Source organism: Phyllostomus hastatus, unplaced genomic scaffold, assembly GCF_019186645.2.
Source record: "Phyllostomus hastatus isolate PE091 unplaced genomic scaffold, TTU_PhHast_1.1 phas_scaffold_755, whole genome shotgun sequence".
In the NCBI taxonomy this organism is placed as follows: Eukaryota; Metazoa; Chordata; class Mammalia; order Chiroptera; family Phyllostomidae; genus Phyllostomus; species Phyllostomus hastatus.
The window spans coordinates 7,413,520-7,433,729 of NW_025334039.1; the positions used below are offsets into that span (position 1 = coordinate 7,413,520).

At 43.9% G+C, this 20,210-nt stretch overlaps 1 protein-coding gene across 1 annotated transcript in view; it reads right to left on the bottom strand.

The window, feature by feature from the left end:
- ANO4 (anoctamin 4) overlaps window positions 1-8,675 on the bottom strand; it is a 190,167-nt gene extending 181,492 nt beyond the window's left edge. Inside the window, exons 1-2 of the mRNA XM_045826360.1 lie at window positions 8,504-8,675; window positions 2,014-2,205 (exon numbers count right to left, since the gene is read on the bottom strand). Of these exons, the coding sequence (XP_045682316.1) occupies window positions 2,014-2,205; window positions 8,504-8,675 (364 nt within the window). The remainder of the gene's footprint in view (window positions 1-2,013; window positions 2,206-8,503) is intronic.
- Window positions 8,676-20,210: the final 11,535 nt, after the last annotated feature.

A 20,210-nucleotide genomic window follows, 5' to 3' on the forward strand; every position in this document is an offset into this window, starting at 1 on the left:
GGTTCAAGTATTGATCTGTTGAAATTAAATAAGGAAGATTATACTAGATAATCTAGGCAGGACTGATTGAATCATCTGAAAGGCCTTAAATGCAGAGCTGAGGCCTCCTTGAGAAAGAAGAAATTCCACCTGTGGACAGCAGTGCCATCGGCACCCAAGAGTGCTGGTCTACCCTTTCTGACGGCCTGCTCTACAGATTCAGATGTGCCTCGACAGGCCTCACACTCATGAGCCAATTCTCTGTAATAGATTTCTAGAATGCATCTTTTACTGGTCTCGATTTTCTGGTTGAACCCTGATTGATACAGTAAAGTTTAAGGCAGAAGGAGATGAAAAATGAAGGATGAGAAGCAATAGGGGCTAAATCACGAAGGCCACTTCTTTTTAACATGCTAAGAGATTTGCGCTTTACCCTTTGTTCAGCAGGACAAGCAGGGTGAATGACATAATCAAGGTGGAAATGAACCATTATTGATTTGGTATAAAGGATCTCCTGGGATGGGAGGCAAAAAGGAGAGATGCTGAAGACTGGAAGACCAGAAAAGTTACATGTGAAAGGTGAAAGGAACCACGAAAGAAGACTCTGTGGAAGCCAGGGTACATGGTTTGGGGAAGGAGTGGTAGTCCATTCTGATCTGCTGTGTCATAAGAGTCTTCCACTTACCAAGCTGTGACAAAAAGGGATCACTAAGGACCTCAAAAACAGATGTGATGGAATGGAGGAGCTAGAAATGAGGTAGTGTTAGGTTGAAAACTGGCTGGGAAGAGAGAGAGAAGAAACATGGGTAGACTATTCTGTGAGATATTTGGCTTAGAAGGGAGGGGGAAAGTGGCAGAGGAGACGGCAAATAAAAGAGAAAGTAGCAAATGACCACGATGAGAACAGGAGAGGCCTACGTCTATTTCATGGACTGAGGGGAAAGAGCCAGCAGGAGGGAGGGGGAAGAGGAGAGAAAGAGGGGGTACACCCTCCTCTTGAGCAAGGCTCAAGTGGGGAGGGGTGGCCAGGGCCACAGGTGAAGGTTACAGTAAAGGGTTATTCAAGGTCATTGGGAGGACCCTCTTCTAAAAACTGTAGGAAAGCGGGGAAGGATGGGAATAAACAGAGACACTCCCATTTGGAGATGGAGGATAAGGAATCTGCAGTAATTTATGCCCAATGGCTCTGGAGTTTCTCGGTGCAGTTAGGAAATAAGGTTGTGGGGGGAGATGGCTAGCTGGGAGGCTTGCTTTAGTTGGGGCTGGATGGCCTCCTGCCAGGACATTACACGCAGGAATCAGGATTGGGTGAGAGGTATACTAAATGACTGCTGAATTCCCTCCAAATTCAATGTTCCTATGAGTCAGATGGACATTAAAGTTGCCTTGTTCACCGATGTTTCCTCATCACCCAAAACAATGCCTGGCATGTAGCAGGCACTCAATAAACTGGTTGAATGAATGAACGAATGAATGATACTTAAATGAGTTTCTCCTCCAAACAAGCAAATAAAACCATTTGCTTTGCTATGGACACATTTCAGCACTTTTTTACATGTAAAATGCTTCCTACAGCCTCAAAACTTAACGTGATCCCCTAATCTCAGGAAAGTATAGACAAGTCAAACCAGGCATCTTGGGCTTCCATGTGGGCATTTTCCATTTGACTTTTTCCCTGGTCTATTCTACATACAGCAAATTATCAAGAAAAAGGCCAAAAATACCTTTTGTTTTATTATACAATAAGCTGGTTTGCACTGAGCAAGTTTATTCACTCAGAATTTTCATTTAGACTCTATCGCTGTAGGAAAAGCATAGCCTTCACCTTTTGGACACGTCAAGCTGTCCCTCCTCTGACTGGTCTTGGTGACATTTTTACCACTGACTCAAGTGAGCAAAGAGAAAGAAGCATGACTCTTTAAAAAAAAGCAAGCCTAACTGGAATTATGATGTAATTCGATGATAAAAATATAACACAGGCTGTTTTAGGTTGGTGCTAATGTGGGTCCCTGTTGAAATTTCCCCATGCGTTACCTGGGCGGAAGGCTTTGGTTTTCCCATTAGTGAGTCCAGAAGAGCTTGCCTCCATTTTTATTGACCTTCTACTTGGTGGGAGTGAGGAATGCCTGACCACGGGCAGGCGGCGGGACCCTGGGTGGCTTGCCACACTTCGCCGTTGATGGATTTGCAAACGCTTTTCAGCCCCATGAATAGATAAACTTAAACCTGGAATGAGAAACAACACCATTATATTGAAGAAGTCATTTCAGAACTTCTAAAATGCCAGGTTATTTGGGGGCATGAAATCCATGGAGCATAAGTAACTATGCCTATAAATTCTAGTGCTAGTGATGCTAGAAGTATAATACCAACAGATGTTCAGAGTGCATCATTTGCTGAACACTGCTTCATTCAAAAGTGGACAACCTCAGAGAGCACGACAGGAGTTTTATGAACAGGGATCCTATGAAGTCAAATATTAAAATGCTTTCCAAAATCCTGGGAAATATGTACATATTTGGCATGCTACTGCCAGGGGCTTTGAGGCTGGAATTCCAATAAAAATCAAAGAACTTGTCAAAGAACATGTATGAACGACCCATGGACATGGACAACAGTGTGGGAATTGACTGTGGGAGTGGGGGGTGGGCTGAGTGGGGGAGGGCAAAGGGGAAAACGCTGAGATAATTGTAATAGAATAACAACAAAAATTTTTTAAATCAAAGAACTTTCTCCACAGGATTCATGTAGAGGCCAGAGTTGAAAACTAAACTCAAATTTACACCTCTGATAACCTTAGAATTAAATACTTCTAGAGCTCTTTTACCTAGAAAAATTTCCAACATATCAAAAGCAAAAATAACAGTATAATGAACCCCATAACCCACTACCTACCTTGAAGATATATCAAGCTTTTTCCATAAAGTTGAGAAAAAACATTTTTCCAACCTTTTTTTATATGTATCACTTTCTTTGTTGTTGGTTTGCTTTGTATGTGCTAGAGTAGTTTGAAGCATGTCAATCTCATCAAAACCAATATTAACTGCACCAAATTACATTGATTATATATCAATATGGATCTTACTTACTGTAATGGTACATATGAAATACATCAAATTCTGAGTTCAAAATATATTTAAAAAAAACATACTGATCAAAACTGGAAGTTGCCAAAATTGCAATTCATGACTCAAAAATTGATAAGGGAAAGAAGCAAGCATTTGACCTGCCTTTCCTTCATTGACAGTATTTCAAGGTAACCAAATATGTGACAAGAGAAAGTTCTTCACTCTAATGGGTTGTCCAAACTTTTTGCAACTCTGGGCCACACTGGAAGAAGAGTTGTCTTGGGCCACATATTAAATACACAAATACTAACAAAGACTGATGAGCAAAAAAAGAGCTATAAGTAAATATATGATTTTGTGTTGGGCCGCATTCATAGCCATCCTGGGCCGCATGTGACCCACAGGCCACAGGCTGGACACACCTGCAAAAGTTTCATCCAATAAATTACTGATGGGAAAGAGAATTAGAAAATCATTTTAGAAGCCTCAATGAAACATGAAAGGTGATACGGTTTGTCCAGAGAAGCGTTCTGAGGACAGCTGGAATGCAAAGTCATGAACGACTGAATCCTGATCTGTTCTTTAAAAAAGGCCAAGGAAACGTGCCGGTCTTACCAATGCCAACCAGCCAGGAGGACACGGTCAGGAATCATGCCATCTAATAGGGGAAAGCTAAGCTTCACAAAATCACATTATTTTTTTGAGAGGAGACCCGTTTCAAACTTGAAGGTAGAAATTTAAAGTTAGAAGTTACTCTGGTGCCATACAGAGATGAGGTCACTGAGCCTGACAGGGTAAAACCTTCCGTTTACATAGGACCAGTACTGGAAGGCTGTCGTGAGACACCTACTGAAAACCCAGGCATGAGGGAAATAAAAATGCTGCTCAGAGGTACACTGTAAATGAGTAATCATGGATCAAGTGAGAAGTATGAAGAGTTGCCTTACATTTCTCCAAGGGGTGGGGAGAGATATGACTCAGGACCAATTTGTAAATTCTAACAAATTTTAAGAAAGGATGACTTGAATCAGAATGAGGGTTGGTCAGCCAAGAAAGCATAAAACGAAGCACCAAACAAAATCAGTCTAATGGAGACAAACTGGGCAGCGTCCATCCAGGCAACAGCCTCAAAGTTTGAGAATCCCAAATGCACAGCCAGATAGATGGTCCTGACACACAATTTTACTCTCCTGTATCCACCCAAGTGCCCTTGCTCTGACAGTGCTCACCAAGCTAGGATATTGGGATGCGGCTTCCTGGGCAGGGAGAGTGACACAGGCAGGGTTCTCAGTGTGGGCTAGCAAACTGGCATCTTGGGTTTCCCCATGTCTATTCCCCATGACCTGCTTGGCATGAGTTTAACCCCAAGGTTTAACCCCATATGGTTTTTAAGCCCATATGCAAGGGGCCTGTGCCTTGGTCTTGGGAAATTCACCCAGGTAAGGCCTGTCACGCTGGGCGACCCCTTGGGAGACAGACAGCCTGGCAGCCTCCCCGTGGCAATGTGTGCCATGCTCTGGTGCTCAGGTGCCCAGGCAAGTACGTCATTAAACTCCTGGTGTCTCTCTCTATGAGCAGAACTAACACCATCCAGTAACAGCCTGGTATTCTTCCACTCCTCTGTGCTCCCTACCACTGCTGTATTGCTCCACATTTCCAAACAGGTGCAAAATGAATGTCTGTGGGCCCATCAATATTCCAGAAGAAGGCAGGCAGGTTTTCAGGTGGCAGATGAAGGGGCTGGGAGAGATGTTTTATAAGTCAACATCAGATAGTACGTGCAGTCTCAGTCTGCGAATATGAAATACACTGCTCTGCCCAAAACACTTCATCTTGTCCCTTCTGTGGAGGAGTATTGGGCTGAAGGGACCACAAATGCGAGTCAGCGTGGCACTTCTGCCTCTTACATAACTCCTCTCAAGGAAACACAAAATGACAAACAAGAATAAAAATTACACAGTGGAAATAACTGGCACAGGTACTTGAAACTGTTGAATTCCATGTTTAATAATATATAATAATAGACATCATGGGGAAATGTTAAAAATAAAAAAGAATTCATGACTATTACCAAGACAGGATGGATGAGGAAAATGAGCCTATTGCAGGAGAATTGGGAGGAACCCCTGATACCTGAGGCAAAGCCATTCAGGCCCTCCAGGTGTTAGGAGCTCACAGAGGTACACCTGTGAAGAGGTACAAAGACCTTCCTGGGACACCAGAGCTCTGCTCACACAATGGCCATGTCTAGGGAGCGGAGAGATACATCAACAAACAGTATCCGAGACAGAAGATACACTTCAAACATATGAAAACATTAACATTTACAAAAGATGCAGCAGTCACATCTTCAGAGATGAACTGTCAGACAATAAATTACATCATCCAATTTGTTCTTAATCACATTTAAAAATACTGGCACAAAATATTGACCTGGCATTGTGCTTAGATATTGATTGTTATCCCATTAATGCTTCATCACAACCCTAAAGGACAGAGAATGGGTATCTACGTTTTATAGAGGGGAAACCTGAGGCTTAGTTAAAGGTAAAGTTACTGGTCCGAGGTCACATGAGCGATTCACTGGAATCGGAACCCAGCTCTTTTCCATTATACCATGTAGCCTAATGAATTAAATAGCAGAACATAGGCTAATAGTTTTAGGTCTGCAGTGGTTCTGAATAATTTAATGAAGCAGGGCTAGAAAGTCCAGAGTGCTGGCACTCCTCTGACCCAACCTCTTACAGAACTCTTGTTCCCATGCCCCGCGCCACACTTTGCATCATGCTGAAATGTCCTCCGGATTCTTGACTGGCTACCAAACTCCTTAGCCAGGAAGAACCAACTGGAACCTTCACCTGGAAGCCCTTCTAGTTCTTCTGGCCCACAGTCAACACCCAGTTCATTGCAATCCACCCTTGTCAGGCAATGCTCTTGTCCAGTCATTCCCCTGCCAGCATGTGGCAGTCCCGTTTTTCCAAGTAGCCCAAGAGTCTCTAAGGCAGGGGTCGTATTGTATACTTCTCCGGTTCCTTCCTTGGCTCTGAACAAAGTACACTGCATACAGAGGTGAAGGGTGACAGTCCCCCTTCTGCCCCTTCTCCCCCTGCATGTGGCGTTCTGCATGGTACTTGGACTCCTAGGGCACAGGGAGAGCGCAGGGTCAAGAGCCAGTCAAGGAAATGACGCTGAGCATGTTCACCTGAGCAGCAAAAATTTAACTCAGTGCTTCCTGTCTCACTACACCCTCATCATCTTCCCTGGGTTTCTTGAGGCCTGACTTGGCTGTCTTCCTCAGCATCAGCAAGCAACTTCCTCTCCAGCTCCGCTGGGAAAGCCCAGGTGAAGCCCAGGTAATGTCATTTCTAACCTTCCCTCCATTCTACCTCGAAATATCTTTTAAAAAAACAAAAACAAAAACCTTTTGTTTTTGAGACCTATTATCTACCTTATGTGATGAAAAGATCTAAAATGAGAAGAACCTGGAGAAATGCACACCTTTAGGGACAAGAAGAGGGACGTATACTATGTGGTTAAACTGGGCGCTGGAGCCAGAGTTTCTGGGTTTAAACGTAGCCACACCACTGATGACCTGTTTTACCTAGTGCACGTGATTCAGTCTTGTTGTGCTTCAGTTTCCTCACCTGCAAGGTGAGGACGATCACAGTGTATACCTCACTGAGCTGTAAGAATGAATGAATACCTCTAAAGTGCTTAGGGCAGTGCCTGGCACACAGCAGTTGCTTGGGGGACAAGTTAGCTGTCACCATTAGCTCCCATCATATCAATGACTTCCCCTCACTCTTCATGCTCATGCCATTTAAGCCCTATACTTTCACACCATTACCTCTGCTCGTCTGTTTTAAAACTCTTTTTCTCTCGTTTCCAAAGAGGAGGTATTAGTTTCCTAGGGCTGCTGTAACAAATTACACAACTCTGGTGGCCTGAATCAACAAAAACCAGTATCTCACAGTTTGGGAGCTAGATGTCTGAAACCAAGGTGTTGTGAGCACTGTGTTTCCTGCAGAAGGTCTGGGGACAAAGTTGGTCCATTGCCCCCTGCAGCACCTCCCGGTGCTGGCATTCCATGGTGTTCTTTGCCTGTGACCACATACATCACTGCAATCACTGTCTCCATCATCACATCACCTCCTTTCTGTGTCTGCGTCTAATCTCCCTCTGCCTCTCTCTTATAAGGGCCTTTGTGGTAGCATTTAGTGTCCACCCCAATAATACATCTCAAAATCCTTACCTTAATCCCATCTGCAAACTCTTCCCAAATAAGGTCACATATATGGGTTCTGGGGTTTAGGACACCAGCATAGATTCGGGAGCCATGGTCGGCCTCCTCCAGTGAGCATCTCCCAAAGCCTGACTCTGGCCTTCCCTCTCCCTCTCCCTACATCCTCTCCGGTGTGATCATATGCACTCCACGTCTCCAGCAGTCATCTCTGTGTGGTCAGCTCCCAAAGGCACTCCCGCTTTGCTCTATCTCCTAAACTTCAAGCCCACCTTTCCTACTTGGACTGAGTCTCCCCCCTGAGAAATTCAGTGGATCCACAGAAACATAACACATGTTTAATATTCTGATAACAGAAAACAAAGTGTGTATTTCTTTTAAGCTTCTCATGTATTTTCTTTATGCCTCAGACATCCTCTCTAAAATATTAGCATTTTCCTCAATAGAATAAAATTCTTCCGCTCCTTCTTTCTGGCCGGCTTCCAGGGTAACTAGCTCTGGCTGCGCCGCGCGGTGGAAGTGTGCCTGTAAAAGTGATCTGCTTTCATCTAAATGTCACGCCTATGATTCAGAAGAGCTCTGTGCCACAGGAACATTTGTCGTTCTGTCACTGTTTTACAACTAGCGGCAGCCGCATCTACGTGTTGCATCGCTCTCCTTGTCATTTCTTAGATACATTATTTTTTCAGATCGCTGAAATGCTGTGTTTCAATTGTTGCCACCAGAAGCCAAACATCAGACTCGCCTACTCCTAATTAAGAAAAAAAGTCATCTGTGGAATGGGCTGTTTATTTCTAGTTTTCTCTTTCTGTTAGCTTGAACTACAAAGTGAAGGACAAATGTAGCCCTTTCTCTTGGAACGGTGAGAGAATGGAGGTGAGAATTCTCCCGGCTACTGTCTGGTCTGGATTTACTGCCCCAATTTTTTCAGAGCTTTTCTAACATTCTCTCTTATTTGGTTTAAAACACATTTTATAAAATGTGTATAAAATAGGCTGATACTTTCCCATACCCCAGGGAGAAGAAAGGCTTAAACCCACAGAACACCCTCAGCAAGGGTGCCACTCGTCGTTAGCTTGGGTGTACTCCCATCAGAGGGGCAGACTTGGTGCCGTCTCAGTCGGATGAGCTCATGTGGACCCAGAGCCAATGGATCCTGAGGAGCTTTGAGTCAGAAAAGGTGGGGAACAGCCTGGGTGCAGTGCAGGGCAGTCACCGATGCTGAGATGAAACCACAGAGCATCCCTGGGCAGGCCTGAAGTCGGAGCACTGCTGAGTCGCAGGCGGCCTGGTGACAGGGGCTGCTGCGACCCCACCTTCCCCCACTGCACCAGGTCCTCGGGCTGAGCCGTGCCTCCTCCTGTTCGGTCCTGCTGCACTGTGCACATGACACAAATCTGGCGACACCGGCACACCAACACCAGGAAGAACGTCCTGCCAAGTCGCCCTTATTTGCAATTGTGTGACAGTCGTCTCTCTAAAACCCTGCAGGCAGCCAAGCACTTTGAAAAGAGACTAAAACTGCCAGGGACTAGATAGATATCATATTACCCAGATTCCACTTTTGGCTCAATGTCTATATGAAGAATCTACAGAATCAGAAAGAATGAGAGCCTATAAGAAAGTTTAACCTTGAATTCAATATAATGCACTGGAGATAAATTTCTGGGATTTCTCTAGATTCTCTATGGCTTTTTTGTAATTTCTTTCTCTCCCGCAACTGGGGCTGATTTAGAGTCTCATCTTTCCCCTGCTACAGAATTCTAGCAGAAGGACTTCATTTCAGGAAACCACAGTGACAGCCTGGGTTACTGTCCCCCATTTTCCAAATCTTCTCTCTGCCACATGACCCATCAGCACTTCCCAGCAAAGAGAGAAAATATATTCCCTGCTCCACGGATTTTAGAGTCAATCATCAGAACTTCCGGCCAAGGGGGGTATGAATGGATGAAAGTGGAGACGTGAAATGCACTTGCATAGTTTTTTGGCTTGGTCTCTGGTGTTTCTGCCATCACCATGGAAAGCACACGTCCCAAGCAGCCATAGGCCCAGAATGAGACACACTGGAACAGCCTGCAACCTGCCCCGAAGCCCTGAGCCATGCCCCCTCTCTCCTGGGCCAAGTTCGCTCAGACACCCACTGCTCAAACAGCCCTGAGCAGAAGAGGCAAAGGTCCACTGAGACTGGGGCTGTTGGTACCCAGCAGGGAACTGACAGAGACAGCCCCAGCGATGGTCTTTATCAGGTAGAATGAAAAGGTACTAGTGGTTACAGCTTAGTCATGAGTGGTAAGTTCACAAATAAAACACCCTTCTTGCCTGAAATGTCCTCCCGCAGACCCCCAATTCACACCTTCTTCTAGAATCAGCTTATTCATTGTCCTCTGAAGAAGCTCCATTGTCCTCAATCTCCTACCCAACCTCTCACCCCCACTACCCTATTCTGACATGTCTCATCCCTGTACTCTGTTAGCACCTGGTACATGCTTACACCAGAGACAGCCTATCTGCATTGTCATTGCCCGCACATCTGTGCCCTCAACTAGGGACTGGACTGAGTCTGGGTCTCATCGAATGGCTGTCATCACGTCATCACGCACGGCTCACATTTGGTGCTGATGTAAACGCTTCCAGAAAGGAAGAGAGGGACAGGGGGGCAAGTGTGGAACACAGCAGGGAAACAGGACATAACCTCTCTAATTTTCTCCTCTGTTACGTTGACTTTGTTTGGAGAATGTTCAGTCACTGGAGGGGAGCCGAGGCCTGAAGCCGGTAGGTATGGGGGCCGGGGGCAAGGAAACGGTAAAACGGGGGAGCCTTGAACAGGTGAACTGTGTCTGCTCTCCTGCCCCCATTCCCTCCAGGCCAACAGTTACTATCCTCTGTGAAAATCACCCCTGTGAGCCTTTCTTCCTTCATGAAGCATGATTTTAAACTCCAGGAATGATGCTAGTCACTGCTGGTGAGGACTGGACGAGATGGGCTCTCAGACACTGCTATTTCACTATTTGTAATTAGGCAATTTGGTAAATGTTGTATAAGTTCCTGCCTAAAGAATGTTTCCCTCTATAGATATCTAACACATTTCAAACTGCAACTAAATGTTATTCCTTAACACTTAAAAATAAGACTATATGCTTGGACCCATAATTCCATTCCTAGGAAGCAACCCCAAGAACATGATCAGACATATTAAGACTTACGTACAAAGGTATTCCATTCAGAATTTTCTATAACACAGGGAGGCAATGGAAAGGTGGGCTTCTCTGCAGAATGGAGACCGGGGCACATTCCAGCTACCTGGACTGGTGACTGTGGGACTTTTGGTGAGTTATGGTTGCCTTAGGAGTTATGCCTCAATTTCTTCCTTTGTAAATGGGAGTTTAAATTAATATCTCAAAGACACAGGATAAGGACTAGACAGCGTATGTGTTCACACAGCATGGTGCCTGCCACGTGACAAGCACTCAAAAATGGTACCTAGTGTCACAGTTATAACTGATAATACTAACATTACAACTACAATCAGTATTATGAACGGTGATATTGAAAACTAGAAAAAAATGCCTATTAAGAAGGGAATAGATAAATACTTAAATACCTATTAACAGAGTCCACTCATTATGTCATAATGCTATGCAGTAAATATGTTGGTGAAAATGGATTTTAAGATAGGGAAATGCTCACATTCACTTCCTCGTCCTTTTTGATTATCTGCCGCCTTTGTCAATAAGCAAAACCATTGAATGCTGAAGTCGAAAGGGATGGATTTACAAGGCTTTCATCTCCCGACCTGGGCTCCTTTCCATGTCCTAAATTTATTTTATTTTACTAAATTTTATTTTCCATTACCATTTACATTCAATATGATTGTATATTAGTTTCAGGTGTAATGCATAGCGGTCAGCCAACCAAAACTTTACAAAGTGCTCCCCTTGGTATTTCCAGTACCGACTTGGCTCTGTATGTAGTTACCACAGTGTTACTGACTGTATTCCCTGTGCTGCGCTTCACAGCCCCGTGACTATTTCGTGACCGCCAATCTGTGCTGCTCGATCTCTTCACCTTCTCCACTAGGCAACCCCTACTCTGTTCTCTGTATCTATGAGTCTGTTTCTGTTTTGCTTGGTTACATTGTTCTTTAGATTCTGCATATAGGTGAAATCATATGGTATCTGTCTTTCTCTGGCTGCCTTATTTCACTTCGCAAAAACCCTTACCATTTGTGACAGCTCCTTTTCATTTTTAAGCCAAAAGGTTGGAGATGGTCTTCATACCAGTGCTATTTTGTTGGCACCCACTCAGCTCAAGCCACTCTCTGTCCTCTCCCCACTCTGTGCCCTGGGAAGCTGAGCCCTGAAAGAGGTGCCCTGGGACACATCACCAGGGCCCCCTCCCTGCGCCCAGTCAGCAGGCCTCAACCATGGGGAGCAGGGGTGGCAGGGCACCAGCAAAAGCTAGAGCACGGGAGGAAAGAGTTTGTCATTCTTCCCTGCTTCAGCATTTCTGCTGGGCAGCTCCCTCCCTAGCTAGGTTACTATTACTTTTATCTCTTTAAACATAGTAAAGACTCTTTACTGTTGCTAGATGCTGGGTGCTTGGCCATCTTGTCATTTCCTTAGCCTTTGCAACATAAAAAGACCCTTCATTAACATCTGCTCATATATTGGAATTGCATTTCTACCTGAATCTTGATTAGCGGAACCTTAGAATGCCATCTCTTTGAATTTTGACAGTGAATAAATAGTTCCACATCCTCATAAATTAACATCATCACTGAAAGGCTCTCAGGGACTTCACGTTTGCTATCCTTCACCTTTATCCCCCAAGACTTTCTCACTTTGTGTTAACTGGAGTCATCTTTTTTTTTTCTCACCACTCTGAAGGCTAATCCACCTTCACCTCATCCTGTGATACTGCACTTGTCCTACATCTTTACATTCTCACTCAGGGGAACGGGGACAGCCGTGGACTTCCTGCCACCTCGGGAAAGCTATGGGGTTTCCCTTGTGTCCCGTGGACTTAGGCACACTGCGCCCCCAGTCCAGGCAGACACAGGGAGGTGTCACACTTATCACGTGATAACAAAATACAGGGCAGCGCAAAGGCAGGTGTAAGCTGTGAGTATGCCAAACACTGAGTTTATTCTCGTATCATTATTAATTACTGCATTATTTCCCATAGGAACTACTGTGAACCTACCTCTGCCCCGCCCTGTATTGTCACAGGTGATATTGAAGGATGTGAACAAGATGGAGGGAGGCAATTACAAGTATACGGTTCAAACTTAATACCTTGGGAGGGAGTTCTTTTTTGAGATCTTCAATTGTTTATTGATAAATTCATTCAATAAACACTTGTTAAGAGCTTCCTCTCTGCGAAGCAAGGAGGATGCAGAGAGTAAAGGGCAGAGTCCTTGCACTCACGGAGCTCACAGTCGATGGAGGAGGCATTTCCCCAGCACTAACGTAGCTACCTGCTGCAATCGAAAGGAGGACATCAATACTCCTCTGCTTAAGAAAAATAATAAACATCAAGGTCATTCGGTCTCTACTCGGATGTTGTGTTCGGATTCAGATATGCCTGCTCTCTGGCTCCCCTGAGACATCCAAATAAAATGTTCACCCAGCTCTGCCGGAAATAGAGGTGTGGCGTGTGGGAATGTTTCTGGCCGCAGTTCTTTAACTAGAGAGTCATGCTAACACTCTGAGAAACACTTGTAATTTCTGGAGAAAGGAGATCCCAGATGATATCCTGAGGGAACATCAACAGAGTAACCGAAATAACAGCAACAATGGAGTTAGCGTCTGTTGAGGGTTTACCATGTGACAGGCATTGTTCTAAGAGTGTTAACGATATTAACTCATTTAATCATCACATCAAGCATACAAGGTATGTGCACTTTCTTTATCCTCATTTTACAAATGAGAAAATTATGGTGAGATAGTAAGTTGCCAATGGTCACGGCCAGTATCAGAGCCTAGGCAGCCTGGCTAGCCTACACTGCGACACTGCTCTCAGCAGGAGAAAGCAGTCAACAGGACTGCGTGCTAACAGAGGCTGAATAGTTCAGAACTGAGAAGAGAAAGCTTTTAAGTGAACTGAGTCAGAAACGAATGGTCAAACACAAGGAAGAGTGAGGAGATAAGTGCTGGAACAATATAGGTGGCCCATCAGTAAACAAGTGGATCAATAAACCGTGGTACATTTACATAATGGAATTCTATGCAGCAGAAAGAAAGAAGGAGCTCCTACCCTTTGCAACAGCATGGATGGAACTGGAAAGCATTATGCTAAGCAAAATAAACCAGGTGGTGAAAGACAAATACCATATGATCTCACCTATAAGTAGAACTTAATCAACAAAACAAACAAGCAAGCAAAATATAACCAGAGACACTGAAATTAAGAACAATCTGACAGTAACCAGAGGGGAGGTGGGAGGGGATAACGGGAGGAAGAAGGGAGAAGGGTTTTCAGGAACATGTATAAAGGACACATGGACAAAACCAAAGGCGGGTAGGATCGAGGGTGGGAGGTGGGGATGGCTGGGGTGGGAGGAGTGGTGAGGGGAAGCAGACACAACTGTACTTGAACAACAATAAAAAAAATATAAAAAATACCAAAAAAAAGAATATTAAAAAGAAAAGAAGAGTGAGATGAGGCAATGAGCACACGAAGTGCAGACAGTGAGTCCGGCACACCACATCTGGGTCCTGTGGCATATGGAACAACGGCTCCCCAAAGAAGTCCAAGTCCTTGTCTCTGGAACCTGCGAATACATCACCTTACATGGCAAAGGGGATTTTGCACATTTGATTAAGGACTTCGAAATGGGGAGATTATCCTGGGTTACCCAGGGGGAATCACTCTAACTGCACAGGTCTTGAGTCCTCAAAAGCAGAGAACCTGTATACGCACACACACAGGAATACTACGCAGCAATAATAAAAAAAAAAAAGAGTGAAGTCTTGCCATTTGCAACAACATGGATGATAAGCATTATGTGCCAAGTAAAGTAAGTCAGACAGAGAAAGACAACGTACAACTTCACTTTATTGTGAAATCTAATAAAACAAAACAAACGGGCAAACAAGACAAACAGAAACAGATGCACAGGAACAGAAACTAAAGAGACGGCTGACAGAAGGGGGCAGGAGAAGAGAGGAGTGAAAAAGGCGAAGAGGAATGCTGTCAATAATACTGTGGCAAATTTGCATAATGATAGATCATCATTAAAATTAGTGGGGTGATCACACTGTAAGGTAAAAAAAATGTTGAATCACTATACTGTACACCTAAACTAATATAACTAATGAAATACTGTATACCAATTAGATTTAAATTAAAAAATAAATAAGTAAAGTAATTTAAGACAGGCAGACAGCCTCTGCTGGAGTCAGAGGGATGCTGGGTGGTGGGCTCAGGGAGGGGCCATGAGCGAGGGAAAGCTGCAGCTCCAGAAGCTGGAAAATGCAAGGAAACAGGTTCTGTCCTACGGCCTCCGGAAAGAATGCAGCCCTGCTAACAACTCTATCTTGGCCCAGTGAGAACAAACTTCTACCTGGCAGAACTCTGAAGATAATAAGTTTGCTGATAAACCACTGAACGTATGGCAATTTGTTACCACAGCAACGGAACATGAATTCAGGCCCCTATCTCTCCTTAACGTGATCAATATTCTGGATAATAAACCTAGCTCTAAAAGTCAACGTGGCTTTACTCCTAGTAAAAAACATAGACGGTAAGGTCCTTGGCATTGGTCTCAGCAAGAGGTTTTTGAATTTGATGCCAAAAGCAAAAATGACAAAAGAAAAAGAAACAAGTGGGACCATGTCAGGCTGAAAAGCAAAGGAAACCATCAACAAACTGAAAAGACAGCCTGTGGGATGGGAGAAAATGCTTGCAGACCACATATCTGGTTAGGATTTAATATCTAGAATACACAAGGAACTCATACAATGCAAGAGTAAAAAACAAAAACAAATAACCCAATTTAAAACAAACAAAGGTACTGAAGGGCCAACAAGTAAATGAAAAGATGCTCAACAGCACTAACCATCAGGGAAATGCAAACCAAAGTCACAGTGAGGCATCACACCTCATGCCTGTTAGGCTTGTTAGCGCATACTGGCAGAGTATTGTGTATTTTGTAATTGGGGATACACATAACTCTGTCTCCTCTGGACCGCGTTCTTTCATTGATGTATCCCAAGTGTCTGGCACTTAGAAGTCATTCAATAAATTTCTGCAGAAGCTTGAAAGGAAAAGAGGAATGGGAGAAGTTAATGAAAAATTACTGAATGCCTACGATTTCTCCTGATGCTGCAAATACAAGATAAACAGGAAATGATCTCTGCCTCATTTTTTCCCCAACCTTATTGAGGAGTATCTCATACATAAAATTGTATATATTTAAAGTGTACAATGTGATGTGTGTGTGGGGGGAAGGGGTAACTCTCCCCGAAATGGAATTATCTTCTGGAGGGCAGGCCTCTTGTAGAACATGCACAGGCTTCCCCCACTAGGGGAGCATTCTAGAAAACCATCTGGATCAGTGTGCGAGCTGGTGGTGTTGTGAGAAGCTGTGTTCAGGTTCAGAGAATTTTTTTTTGAAGATTCAACACGTTTGCCCATTTCATGATGGGTGATTTATGAGGGCACCTGCCCACACTGCGCTGAGTGTTCAGCAGTTTTTGACCAAAATGGCATGACCCCCAGGCCCCACCCTCCCTATTCACCTGATGTTGCCCTGAGAGACCTTTATTGTATTTCCCTGGATGAAAAAAATCCTCAAAGGGAAATATTTTGCTGATGGGAAAGAGGTAGAACAAAAACAGCAGAAGTACTAAAATACATCAAAATCAATAAGTTTGAAAACTGTTTTGAGCAGTGGAAAAAATATCTCAATAGGTAATTGCGTCAAATGGAGAGTACTTTGAGGGCAACTGAGGTTTAAATGTATAAGAATAAATATACAATTATTAATAAATAAACTCAGGGTTTTTGGATCCCCCCTCATATATATATCTTCATGGAATGATCATCAAAAATCAAAATAATTAACCCAGCCATCAACTCGCATAGTTAACATTTTTGTGCTTGGTGAGAATGCTTAAGATCCACTCTCAGTAACTTTAAGCATACAAAAAATATCCGCATATATATTTTTCTCCAAAGAGCAAGTAGAATACTTAACTTTTAATTCATCAGTTGTTTATGACACCTTTACAATGTGCATAGCACTGTACTAGGTGATGAAACAGATGTGAGAGATCTGTTCTCAGCCCCAAGGGACTCCCAGTCTCACAAGGAGATCACAATTAGATTCACAAGCTCCCATCCCAGCCCTGACCCCCAAATAAAGCTGGGGCCCAGAGTCATCCAAAGCTACCTGCTCCATCAGAGGAGGTTGAGACTAACCTACAGGGGCCCAAACTTCTTACTTTCTTGGTCCTTTATCTATAACATATCTCCACTTGGAAAGGAATTATATAAAACAAAAAGCTAAATTGAGCATATAATACCATACCTAATATTCACAAGAATGTATTTCAATGACTTTCTTCACTGTCAGAAATTGTAATGGCACTAGAAATTATAGAAAGTGAGATTTATGGTACTCAACTCTAATACATTGATACCAAGCAAGCCCCTTTTCCCACTGGGGGTCCATGTCTTCATTCACTAGGCATGCAGTAGGCACGCTGATACAGCGATGAAAAGCAAAACACCTCTCCTCTAGCAGTACAAAATCCAGTCTCATTTGTGCCATAAAACAAGCACCTTCCCAGGGGTTGGCTTCTTGAGACACACTGAGTCAAGTGCCATAGACAGAACTTCTAAGATCTGAGGCCCAGTAATAAATATTGACTGGTGCCCCAGAGCATGTACTGTGGAGAGGGTAAAATTTGGAGAGCCATCAATGGTTGATTCATTTCATTTAAAAAATTCTCATCCCTTTTTGAAAGCAAATAAACTACGCAATGGTGATGCTCCTTTCATTAAAAAATAAAATACATACAATAAAATAAATGCCAGCTTGAAAACAAACAGCATGCCTCAAAAAAAAAAAAAAAAATCCCACCAAACCATTCCAGCATTGACAGGAGAAAATATGCAAACCTGTTCTTATCCTACTGCTTATGAAAGAGATATTATAATTTTTAATTGGTAGAGGGAGAGTCAACTCAGTTCTACCTTGATTCTAAGTGGTTGACTATAGGAGGCCGTTCTGCATGGTGTGGGCCCAGCTCCCACTCGGAGATGCACAGGACCCACGCCCACAGATAGGTTCTCCTGTGGGGAATCAGGCCTGCAATGTACCTAGGCCGCTATGAGTCTTGCTTTTTGCTAAAACTCTCTCACCCTGAATTGAGGACATTTATTGCAAAGTAACTCCCTAAAATCCATGCTAAACCTTCCAAGGATGAATATAACCAGTTCAACCACTTTTGCCTTTTCATTTGTAAATATCCCTTTTCTATGATGTAATTAGCAGCATTGGCTCCTTTATTTTCTGTAAAAGGTAACCACCTAAAGCGAACCTGTGCATAGTAAATGAGGACCATCATTTAATGGGCAGAGAAACCCAATAAAGGCCTATCATGGTGGAGGCCGCGGCTTTTGCTCCCCATTGAGAGAAAAGCCATGCTGTCCCTTTTCCTCCACCAGACTTGGTAGTCTCTGTGAATGTCTCATTTCATCCACAATGACGTGGACACTGTGGGCCGGTGTCTGCATCAGTTGATTCTGACTTGGCTGGATGGGAGCCAATTTTTAAATAGTAACATCATTGACTATTTACACATAAGAGGGACCCCAACTCATATCTGATCAGGAAATGGAACAAACTTCCCACTGGGTGTTGATGTTCTCTTCAGGAAGTCCCATCCTGTACGGTGGACAAACTGCATTGAGAAGGCTGATAATTAACACCTGTTCAGTGCTCACCTTCTGTGGGACACAACGCTGTGCACATAGCACCTCAGTGAACTCACTGGACTCTGATTCCTGGGGGATAGGACTGGGTCAGATTCACCCCTACCCTCCTCAGCGCCTTTCACACTGGCTGGCACACTGTAGGTGCTCAGTCAATGTCAAATGGATTCTCAGACTGTTCTGTAGTCACATGGCAGGAAGGCAGGAGAGCTGCTGTTCAAACTGTAATACTTTTCCCACCACACCAGCATATCTTCAATGGGTAATATTGCTTTGCAGTTCTGAAAGCCAGGATTCGGTGACTAGCTGAGAAACAACATTTTTGGATAATGCCAGAAAAATATTGAGATGCATGTTCCAGTGTTACTCCCTCCTTGCTCACCACTGGGGGAAGGAACAGAATAATGAAGAATCTACACTGCTTAGTGTTTGAGATCAAGAACAGCTCTGAAATAGGATGGAGCACTTAAGTGCTTGGGGTCTGGGTTCAGAGAAGATTTACATCCAAATCTGCCAATTACCACCTTGTTACCTGTTTCTCTGAGCCCCAGTTTCTTCATCTGTAAAACAAGGACAGCTGTAGAAGCAATCCTGTGTGAACCCAACCCTCCCATTACCCCATACTTGCACTTGAGCCGTTTAAAGATGCTGAAAAGGCATCGCTCACCCATGGTGACTGTAAATGGATGTTCACAGAATCGCAAATGGGAACTCAGAGCAGGGTTGCCCAGCAATTCTACCCTTTTCTAGTATATTTTCAGATGTCAGACCTCTGATGTAACTCACCAGACTCCTGACATCTTCTCCCACCACCTCAGCTACTGACCCCACCTCATATTCCATTAAGGAAAAGAGGCACTCAGCCTAAAACCAACTCCAAGGCACCAACTCCACAGAACCTATAGAACTGCCTTCTATGATCTTGAAATGGGAAGAACAGCTGTTCTTATCATCAGCCTCTGCACCTGTCCTCCCATCTCTGCCCTCTCACCTACCCCAGCACTTCCTCCTGCGATTCTTTTCCTTCCTCACACATCATGTGTTTCTCCCTCTCTCTGGAATCACTCACACTGCAGATAAACATCCTTTACATGCAGAAACATTCTCGACCCACATCCCCTCCCAGGTGCCCTCCCACTTTCCTGCTCCCTGCCTACTGCAAAACGGTGGGCGTCTTTTCAACCAACTCCAATGGCTTTCGGTCCACTCCACTCTCACAGTGCTTGTCAAAGTCCCCAGAAATCCCCATCTTGAATAAACCCCATGGGCATTTCTCTGTCTTTACTTTCTTTGATCTCTCACATGTCTTCCCTACTTGAAAGCTTTTCTTTTCTTTGCCTTCAGGACTCCACAATCAATAGCAAACCATTAAACCAAGTGCAGACCCTTCTGAGTGTGGGAGCCCTATGCAGCTGCACAGATCACATGCCCATGAGGCTGGTTTTGGTCCCTCTTAGTCTAAGCTTCTAAGCACAGGGTTAGAGGGTCCCTAAGCACCATCTCAAGTCCTTTTCTCCTTTCTGTGTTCTCCCTCTAAACACTGCATTTGCTCTCAAGGCTAACAACCATATCTATGCTGAAAGCATCTAAATTAAATCTTGACTCCCAACTTCTCCCCTGAACCCCAGATTTCATTATCCCACCACCTCCTTAGCATCTCCTCCAGCACATTTCGGGGTATCTCAAACCTGATATGGCCAAAAAAAAACCCTCTTGAGAGCCCCCCAAATCTACCCTAAAAACCTGCCCGTTTCAGTACCTCAATTTCAGTAAATGACTCTTTCATTCTCCCAGCTGCTCATGCCCAAGCTTAAAAGTCAGTCTTGATCCCTCTGTTGCTCTGTTTCCCAGCTCCAATCCATCCAAACTTCCTATCAGCTTTACCTTCAAAATATATCCTTAAACTGATCAACTTTTTCACCACGTTTGCTACTTCCACTCTAGCTCAATACTTGGCACATAACAGGAACAGAATGAATATT